This window comes from Sturnus vulgaris, chromosome 3, assembly GCF_052056855.1.
Source record: "Sturnus vulgaris isolate bStuVul1 chromosome 3, bStuVul1.hap1, whole genome shotgun sequence".
NCBI lineage: Eukaryota > Metazoa > Chordata > Aves > Passeriformes > Sturnidae > Sturnus > Sturnus vulgaris.
Window position 1 is genome coordinate 75,296,752 of NC_142245.1, and position 9,821 is coordinate 75,306,572.

Below are 9,821 nucleotides of genomic sequence, written 5' to 3' on the forward strand. Positions count from 1 at the left end.
GCAGGATATCGCACTTAGGAAACCGAGCCAGGCACGAAGGAGCTGAACACACCGCCGAGCGTGCGAACACTGCGCAGTTGGATGTCGCTTGTCAGCGCGCCAGCCCCGCGGGTCCCCAGCCGGATCCCCTCCGGGAAAACCGACCCGTTCGTCACCGCAGCCGCAGACACCTAACGTGAAACCAGGGCCATCGCCGCGGGGCCCGGCCCGGCCCGGCCCGGCCCAGGGGTGCGCAGCCCCGCTGGGTAGCCGCGTTCTTCCTTCCTCTGGCAAACGGTACTCCCATCATTAAGCCCCGCCTTTTTGTTTTGCTTTTTTCTTTCTCTCTCTCTTTTTTTTTCTAAGAAGTCAGATGTTAAATTATAAAAAGGGACCGAGAAGAGTCGAATCTCTTCTCTCCCATGCCTTCCACCAGAACATGCAACAAACTTGAGGAGCAGACCTCCACACTAGCATCAAAGGCAGGACAGCCCTACGCGCACAGAAATCAATGCTCCAAAACACACGGCTGTGGTTCATCTACGGACAGACACAATGAACACAGCTCCCGAGGCCCTCCTTCAAGACCCTGAAAGTTATAAGCGTGGAACCTCTCGGTATAGGCATTAAATTTATTCCAAAAATTCCACGAAATAGAAAGGAACGGCGGTGCTTTTACACAGAACTCAGCTCAGTATAAGTACTGGGGTCTTCTCCCTCCAGATCTTAAGAAATATGCAAATCTAGGCTATCTTTAAAAATAAAATAACGATATTTCAATAATTAGAAGAAACTATGAAGGTATTGTGCATTTCTGTTTTATGTAGATAATAAAATATTACTTTAACATAAATATATAAGGATCTCTGCGTTTTTATTTTTCCCCACAAGCACATCCAAATGTACCAAAACAAAGTATTTTTAAAGAGACTGAACAAAAAAAAATTACATCCCATATAGATTTTGTTCACCTACTCATTTAAAGCTACAGAAAAACAGTTTCCAGAACCTGTTTGCTTTAAAAGAAATAAATATACATTGAGGCAGGCCACTTAAAAATGATATGAAAATATTTCCCTGGGTAGCATTTAAAAAAAAAAAAAAAAGAAAAATAGACAAAGAAAACATTGAAACTATTTCTGCATTTCAAAGGACAAATATTAAACATATATACATAGTGGTAAGGTTTGCGTGGTAACTTTTTTTTTAGTAAACCTATTTGGAGTTTGAGGCTTTCTCAAACATCCTCTCGACTCCGTTGTCTGACCTTACGCACATATTAATAAGTGTCTGAAAGTTCATTTCCTCCCTTTACCACTGGATCTGCCCTGATCTGATTCCCTTCACTAGGCGCTAGTCCTCAACACTTTAAATAACAAGCAGCTCAACACATAAACAAACAAACAAAAAACACAAAAAACCAAACAAAAAAAAAAAAAAAAAAAAAAAAAAGAAAGAAAAGAGAAAAGCTTGGTGCCCGTATCTTTTTAACAATTGTTGGAAAACCAGGAAAAAGGCTAATGCATGTGCCTCTTAGAAATCATCATCTGTCTTACCAAGAAGAAAGAAAGAAAGCAAGCAAGCAAAAAAGAAAGGGAGAAAGAAAGAAGGAAAGAAAACCCAGTGTCACAGGCATTTTAAAAGACAATGAGAAACATATTCTAAAGCCTTAGCTACTGAATGCAATATTTATAGGAGAGTTCTGCGAGAGAATGCTTCACTGTTTTTTCTCCATAATTGTCCAACACTCAACTAAGTAAACTTTTAAATTATAAAAATGCTTTGTCTCTATAGCACCCGTTTGTGCTGACTAAATGATCCCTTTATGAATTTATAACTATCATAAAGTTCCTCTAATGTATATGCATAGCTGTGTGTGTGCATAAGTACACAAACACGCACGCAGACACACGCACATACATGCGCTGCTCCGAGGTCCCGCTCCTCTGCTTCCCTTCAGAGCTTTTTGTTTTCCTTTTTTTTTTCCTTTTTTTTTCCTTTTTGTCCCCGTGGGTTTTTCTCTTTTTTTATTTTGGAAAGTTAACCATTTCTCATCAAGATAATGTCACGAAATGCACTTTAAAACTATTAGCGAAGGGTGGGGAGGGAAACACGGATTGAAAAATGGCATTTTTCCCCACTTCATTTCATTCTCCAGTGAAAGACACAAGGCTGCCCAAGTTAAAACTGGTCCTTTCCTTCAATAAATTATACCACAATCTGACCAAAGGACAAGGGGAGGATGGGGAGGGAGAGGGGCTGGATACAAATAGAAAATAAAATAAATATGGAAAGTAAAGTGGAAAAGAAATGCACACGGTCTCTGTGGAGAGGAGGGGGCAGTGTGTGTTTACAGGCAGGTGTAAGCACCCGACCCCCACCTCGGGCCCCGTAGCTCCTCAGGCTCTCCCTGGCTCTGCCTTGACATAAAACTGCTCAATAAAAGAAAGTTTGGAGGCTGATATCAGCCTGGGCGGCGAGACCGGGGATGCCAAAGGCACGAAGGGGAGCCGCGGGGGGAGGAGGGGAAGGAAAGGGCGCTGAGGGGGCGGTGGTGGGGGAGCTAAATAATCCCCTTTCCCTCTCAAGGAAATGCCACTTTCTCTGGGAAAACTCTGGAAACATGCTGTTCCCTCTCTGCCTTCCCCACACCAGGCCTTGCTTGCCCGCACTGACATAGTCTGGAAGGGTTGCACATATTTTTTTCCTCCCCCTTTGGTTGTACCTCGACCCCCGGACACACTGCCTGAAAATGAAGTTTACTTTTTTGATTTGCATTATTCTCCCTTCTCCAAACTCGACTCTTGCCATTGAAGGCATATATTAAACAATTTCGAGAGTCACACCTCTGGAGAATGGAAGCTGGAGGTGCATATATATGTGTATATAGAGAGATTATATATGTGTATGTATGTATGTCTATGCACGCATGCATATGTATACAGACACACACATATACTAATTCTTTTTGCTACGGTAAAAGGAGAAAATAAGCGTTACACGTATTTAAGAATACTTGTTTATAACAAAAGTTCACATATACACATAAAGCAAAGGCTAAAACACAGTAACATATTGTAGACTGGTCACTGGCTGACTAACGCTCACTGTGGAAAATGCAAGTCATTTGCAAAAGTAAGGTCGAAAAGGAAGGGGAAAAAAGAAAAAATAAACACTTTGTTTATGTAAACTTCGATTTTCTTGCAGTGCAAATTGGTACGGTTAAATACTGTCTACATCAAAAGGGATAGCTTTTCAGTTCTCTTTCTTCTTTTTTTTTTTTTTTTTTTTTTTCTTTTACATATATTCATACAGGGGATCCACAGAAAATAAACACAGCAGCATGTGCCAACACCGAGCGACATTCCACAATGCAATCTGCCTTTGTGTGGCGGGAGGTGGCTGCGGAGGGGACCCGAGGTGGCTGTGCCCCCCCTTCTCCTCCGCCCCCTCCCCGGCAGGGCAGCGCCGTATGTTTTGGCCAGCGAGTGAGGGAGTTTTGTGCGAACCGCTTCGCCCTGCGCCTGCCCTGCCGGTGCCTGCCGCTGCTCTGCCGCTGCCTACCGCTGCCCTGCCGGTGCCCGCCTGCCTGCCCGTGCGCGGTACCCACTCCATTCCCGTGCACAGGCACTCGCCTGGAAAGGTCAAAATACCAAAATACAGCATCACACCTCCTACCGTCTAAGGGACAGTGTGGTGCAGGTGCTTTGTCTGTCTATCTGTCTGTCCGCTGTGATTCGCTCTCGCCCTCTCGCTCGCTCGCTTTTTGTTTTCTTTTCTTTTTCCGCGTTTGTTTCTTTTTTTGATTTTTTTGTCTTTTTTAAAGATAGGAGAAAATAAAATAAAATAAAAAGACAAAAAAAAAAAGAAAAAAAGAAAAAAAAGGAGGACAATCAAAAGTTGGGGGAAGGAGAGGAGGAGGAGGAGGAGGAGAGGAGGAGGGGCCGGGCGCCCCCGCCGCGAGTTCACTGCACGGGGGTCTGCACCCCGTGGTGCGGCGGCGTGTCCCTGCTGGCCCCGTACACGTCCTCGGCGCCCGGCAGCGTCCCTCCCGGGGGAGTCATGCGTTTCTCTTTCTGTCTCCTGTTACAAAACCACACTCTCACCACCTCCTTCTCCAGCTGTAGGCTGTCCGCGAGCGAGGTGATCTCCTGGGCGGAGGGCTTGGGGCACTTGAGGAAGTGGCTCTCCAGCGCGCCCTTGACGCTCACCTCGATGGAGGTGCGCTTTTTCCGCTTGCGGCCCTGCGCCGCGATCTTGTCTATGCTGGTGGGGCTGCCCGAGGAGGAGTCCGCCTCCTCCAACCACTTGTTCAACAAAGGCTTCAGCTTGCACATGTTCTTGAAGCTGAGCTGCAGGGCCTCGAAGCGGCAGATGGTGGTCTGCGAGAAGACGTTGCCGTAGAGGGTGCCCAGCGCCAGTCCCACGTCCGCTTGGGTAAATCCCAGTTTGATGCGCCGCTGCTTGAACTGCTTGGCGAACTGCTCCAGGTCGTCCGAGGTCGGCGTGTCCTCGTCGGAGTGCGGGTCGTGGTGCGGCGGCGGCCCGGGGGGCGCGGCGGCGGCGGCGGACGGTGCCGGCCCGGCCGCCCCGGGGTGGGGGCCGTGGGGCGGCGGCGGGTGCTCGGGGCCGTGGTGCGGCGGCCCCGGCGGCGGCTCCTCGTGGGCGTCGCGCAGGCCGTGGTGGTGCAGCCCCGGCTGCCCTGCGCCCAGCATCCCGTTGACGGTGAAGCCGGTCGGCTGCGAGTAGAGCAGCCCCGCCTGCGCGCCGTTGGCCGCGGCCATGCCGGGCGGCAGGTGCGCCGCGCCGCCCGCCCGCCACGCCGCTGCCGCCGCCGCCGCCGCCGCCGCCGCGTGGTGCCCTCCGCCGCCGCCGCCGTGGTGCACCAGGTGCGGCGCCCGCCCCGGCGGCGGGTGCTGCGGCGGCGGCGGCAGCTCGTCGCCGCGCCCGCCCGCTTGCACCACCGCCGGCTTGATGTCGGGCTGGCCCAGCGCGCCCGCCGACCAGGGCGCCTCGCCGCCGCCGCCGCCGCCGCCGCCCCCGCCGCCGCCGCCGCCGCCGCCACCGCCGGGGCCGCCGTGGGACAGCGCCGCGATCCACTGGTGAGCGTGGCTCAGCGGGTGCCCGTTGCTCTGCAGCGCGTAGTCCGCCTGCACCAGGGCGCCGGCGTCGCGGTAGCCGCCGCCGGGCTGCATGCCGCCGGGCGGCTCGGCGTGCACCATGGGGGAGCCGGAGGCGAGCAGGCTGTAGTGGTTGGAGGCTGCGGTCGCCATGACTCGCCGAGCCGCACTGATCGCGCCGGTTAAAGGCGCCGCGCATTTGACAGCTACTTTTTCGCCTCGGGCGCCGCGCGGCGCCCGCGCCCCCCCGGCCCGCGCGGCGGGGCCCACTGCGAAGGCACGCGCGGCCGCCCCGCCCCGCCGCCGCACGCCATTGGCTCCCCGCGCCCTGACGGACGCCGGCGCTCCCGGCGACCGCCGCCGCCGCCGCCCGCCATTGGCGCTCCCCGCCGGCCGCGCCCCGCCCCGGCCCCGCCCCCGGCCCGCCCCCGCTGGAACCCAACTCCGAGGGGGAACGGGGCGCGGGGGAGCGGCGGCCGCGGGGCGGGGGGAGCGGAGCGGAGGGGAGGGCAGGGGCGCGCCACCACCGACGCCGGCCCCGCCCCGGCCCGCCCCGCACCGCCGGCGGGAGGATGCTGCCGCTGCCGGTCCGCACGCCGGCTCCTGTTGCTCGCGCCCGGACGCGAGCGGAGCGCGGAGCGCGGCCGCGTCGCCCCGGAGTGAGTGCCGCGGGCCGGGGGGTGCCCGCCTGCCCGCCCCCAACTTTCTCAGCGCCGCCTCGCAGCCAGCCCCGCCGGAACGGACGGGGAGCGCCGCGCCCCCGGGGGCGGGGTGCGGGAGGCCCCCTGCCCGTCCGCCGGCCCTGCCCTGCTCCCGCGGCACCCGGTGGTCGCCGGAGCACACCGCTCCTCCGGGGATGTCGGGGCTTCGCACCTCAGCACCGCGGAGGTGGTTTTGTTCCGCTTGTCCCGTCCCGTGGGGACGGGATGCCTGCGGGACCGCCTCAGCGGCGCTGTCGACTCTGCATGGATGGGGAAGATGGGCACGAGAGGGTGGTGGAAAAAGGAAAAAAAATAGGGGAAAAAAGAGTGGGATAGGGAAAAGAAAAGAAGTTGCGGCTCGGACAGGAAAGAAGGAGACCCTGGAACTGGATTCGGATTTCCTAGGAATGAGCAGCGCCAGGTTGGCCAACGCGAAAAGAGTTCGCTGCCCATTTTTGAGCTGAAAGCCATAGCTTTGTCTCGAAAATAAACTGCTCACGGGGGTAGGTGCGCGTCGCAGGCTCCCGCTATCTTCATCGAAATAACACAATAGGGCGGACCGGGGAATTTATTACTACTAACAAGAAACAGCTTTCTTCTGCGAGTTGTTTATAAATCATCGTATTTAACGTGAGCGCTGGAAAGGCTCCTTGCCTGGAAATATTCCTCTGCGTGGGGGTGTGGAGGAGAGGGGGGATGGGCTCCTGCACATAAACATATACACAGCAGCAGCATAAACAGGATATCCAGTGCCCTGAGACAAGGGGCGCAGCAGGAGTTACCTCGTTTCGTTAGTTTAGCGGCGTATCAAGAGCTCCTTCTGCTGGGGGTGGGGAGGGGAGGGAGGAGGAGGAGAAGGAGAGGAGGAGGGGGGCACAAACTTTGTCCATGAAAGAGTAGAGATTCTTCCTAAGGTTTGGGGTTTGGTTTTTTTTTTTTTTTTTTTTTCCCTTTCTTCGAGGTGCAGGCGAAGGGAAGAACAATACTGCCTGTTCTGCGAGGGCTGCGGAGAGGGAAGTCAGTGTCTCTGAAGTGAAGCTGTGCCTTTTGTTTCCCGTGTGTAAACAACTGGGCACCCAGGAATTTCATAATTTGATGCTCATTTTCTCGTCTCTCTCCTCCCAATTAGGTGTAGACCAGTGAGTTGAAACAAAACAACAGGGCAAGTCCGCAGCAGGCTTCTGCCAAGGCATCGCGGGGACCGTCCTGGGAGAGCCGCCCCGCTCTCCGCGCCCGGGCCAGCCCTCCCGCCCCGCTCCTGGGGCCGCCGAAGCTCTGCCGGGGGCGACTTTCCGCGCTGCCCGCCTCCAGGTCCGCTGCCAAAAAGTTCATGCGTGGACGAGACACGAGGGGGCTGCGCCACGCGTCATTTTCAGAGCGAGGTTTCCACGCGGGCGCCTCCAGCGTGCGGTGCTCGCCGAACACGGACCTACCCCGGTGGTCGTCCGAGGGACGTCCCTTGTGCCCCGGCCCCACGGACAGCTGGTCCCAGTGGAGTGCCGACGGCACCGCGCTCCCCGCGGCTTGCCGCGACCAGGAGACGGGACACGGGGTCAGTGAGATTCAACCAACACTTTCCTGGGGGAGAAAACCCCTCCGGGCCTGCCCCAGTCGTGCGTTTCCCGTCCCCCCTCCCCGGCCCTCTCCGTCCCACCCGGCCCTCTGGCAGGTGCTGCCTACTTCGGTCACCGTCCTGCGTGCCTCTCCCCCCCGCCGCCCCAGCGGCAGATCTCACGGGCTAGCGGTAATCACAGTTACCGAAGTAGCACCGCTGCCTTAGGAGGCGGACAAAACCCCGTCTCCCCGGCAGAGCCCCCCGCCGTCCCTCCTGCCCCCTCCCCGGCGGAGCGCACGCCTGTGGAGGCGCAGCTGGGAGCAGCGAGGAGCGCGGCCGGTGCATTCAGAGCCGCCGCAGACTCCACCTCCTCATCCTCCCCATCATTGTTAGCCCTGTCATTAATACCGCTCCTTAAGCATCCTTCGCTCCCATCTCCCCCCGTGGAGAGGAGCGCTGGGGAGCGGGGAGCGAGCGCCCGACCGCCGGTCTTGTCGCCTCGCCGCTGCCCGCCGCGGGCTCCGGCTCCGGTCGCCGTTCAGGTCCGGGCCGCTCGGGATGTAAAAGAGACAGTCATGTGGCCCCTTTCTGGCGGAGCTGACCCCGCGGGATTAGAGGTCTCACCAGCCTTTCTTTCCTTTTCTCTGCTCGCATAAAAGCAGGTTGAAGGTGATGCGGTGTCTTGGGCAGACACTGCAGTGTTTTGATTCAGCTCAGCCCTTTTCACTGTTCAAAGCAGCTGTTCAAATACTAGGGCTGCTTACTTTGACGTGAAGAAGATTTTCAAACAACCCCAAAAGCTTTGAACTGACAGGCCTCCTTGATATCTCCTTCATTGCAGTGCAGCTACTCGAGAATATTCGCTATAAAATACATAGAGCGCCACTTAACTGGAGCTGAGTCCTGGCTGGGAGGCGAGGTGCTGCATACACATCAGGTGCATCCAGAAGGACGCGGGCGAGTTGCGGGAGTCCTGTGGCCGCCCCCCCCGCCCCCCCCCCCCCCCCCCCAGCTCCCCACCTGGGGGTCCCCTGCCCGCCACCCGCCCCCAGCTGCCGCGGCGGGCTCCGGCTGACGAGATGTTGGGCTCCCTGGTGTTTCAACTCCGTGCGTGCCGGAGAGAAAGCTGCATTTCCAGCAGCAAAACAAGAGCACGGCTCGTTCCTAGTGAGCCTCGGCTTCCAGCCGCCGCTCGTCAGCCTCCCCGGCTCGGGGGGCTGGAGGAACGCTCCCCAAACGCACGGTTCTGTGTGCCTTTGGATGCATGAGGCTGTAGGGTGGGGAATATATATTTGCATATGCCTGTTGTGTTTAGAGGTGAAAAGCTTTTTTTTTTTTTTTTTTTTAAACTCTGCACTCCAAACCTTGAGATAGACTCACGCAGCTAAAAGGAAAGGAGGAGGGGGAGAAATCCCCGCTCCTCCTTTCCGCGTCTCTATTATCTACCCATTAGATGTTGTTTTAGGAGGAAATGCGCCAGGAGTGCAAAGACGTGGAGAGTCGCTCAGAGAATTGCTGGGTGCAATAAACGTGAGGCTCCTGGTGCTCGCTTTAAAGGCCAACTTGGAAGATTTGTGCTTATTGCTGGGGCGCATTTAATGCACCTTTTGTGAGATGGGATTGTTTTGATCTCTGCTTCCTTTTTAACCTTTCTCTATGAGGTATTCAAGCCTGTGCTTTCGTGTGGCTCTTTCCAGTGTTGCTCCGAGGAGTCTGATTCGGCGGACAGACCCAAGACATGAATGAAACTTCAACTTTAAGGGCCTGCGGAGAGACAAAACTGAGGCCGGGGCTTCACAAGTGATTGCTTTAAAAAAATCCAATCTACACAAAGAGGCAGCTGGCTGCTTTAATGAAAACTGCTTAAAGCGGCAAGAACCGCAGCCTCAGGGATGTATTTATAAGATGACTCAAAAGCTACACTTTCAAGTTGCTTTTCCTCGGGGTAGATATAACAAACACATTTAACTAAGAAATCTAAACAAAAAGGACAGAAATTGATAACTTTGATTGCACAAGCTCACATTACCCACTGAAATTAAAATCCGTCATCTAAATAGATTTCTCCATCCATCTCTAGAGAAAAAAATCTCCCTGCATATACAGATATACACACATGTACGTGTAAAATCACGTACATTTTTGCCCTGCTAGAACGCTGATTATCCCAGAGGACAGAACGTAGAAAGGTGTAGAATTATTTAAAAAAAAAAAAAAAAGTTCCTGTAAAGTTTGTATTAATGTTCATTTCCAACATTCCCCACAACTCTGTTCTTCCGGCCGTTTCATTCATCTGAGAATCTGCTATTTTATCTGCATCTGTGTTTAAACTAGTGGGATATAATGTTCTAAGTTCAGTATTTGAAATTAAATTATTTGAATTCACGGATATTAATCTTTTCCCTTCATCCTCCAGTTCTGAATCTTGTCATTAAAAATGATCCACCCTTTGTAGTCCGCAAGTGA

The 9,821-nt window shown here is 54.7% G+C and overlaps 2 protein-coding genes across 5 annotated transcripts; one reads left to right on the forward strand and one right to left on the reverse strand.

The window, feature by feature from the left end:
- Positions 1 to 596: 596 nt before the first annotated feature.
- POU3F2 (POU class 3 homeobox 2) lies at positions 597 to 5,298 on the reverse strand. Its single transcript, XM_088161987.1, has one exon. The coding sequence runs from the start codon at positions 5,250 to 5,252 to the stop codon at positions 3,945 to 3,947; it is 1,308 nt and encodes a 435-aa protein (XP_088018113.1). The 5' UTR covers positions 5,253 to 5,298; the 3' UTR covers positions 597 to 3,944.
- Positions 5,299 to 5,936: 638 nt separating this feature from the next.
- On the forward strand, positions 5,937 to 9,809 carry LOC148224422 (uncharacterized). Of its 4 annotated transcripts, none has more exons than XR_015802559.1 (4): positions 5,937 to 6,307; positions 6,930 to 7,111; positions 8,197 to 8,292; positions 9,053 to 9,809. XR_015802559.1 is itself a non-coding variant. In XM_088161986.1 (3 exons), the coding sequence occupies exons 1-3, from the start codon at positions 7,131 to 7,133 to the stop codon at positions 9,095 to 9,097; spliced, it is 363 nt and encodes a 120-aa protein (XP_088018112.1). In that variant the 5' UTR covers positions 7,128 to 7,130; the 3' UTR covers positions 9,098 to 9,809. The 4 variants fall into 4 exon arrangements, 1 of the variants encoding a protein (XP_088018112.1); XR_015802558.1 differs by having other exon boundaries at positions 5,937 to 6,303; XR_015802557.1 differs by having other exon boundaries at positions 5,937 to 7,111.
- Positions 9,810 to 9,821: the final 12 nt, after the last annotated feature.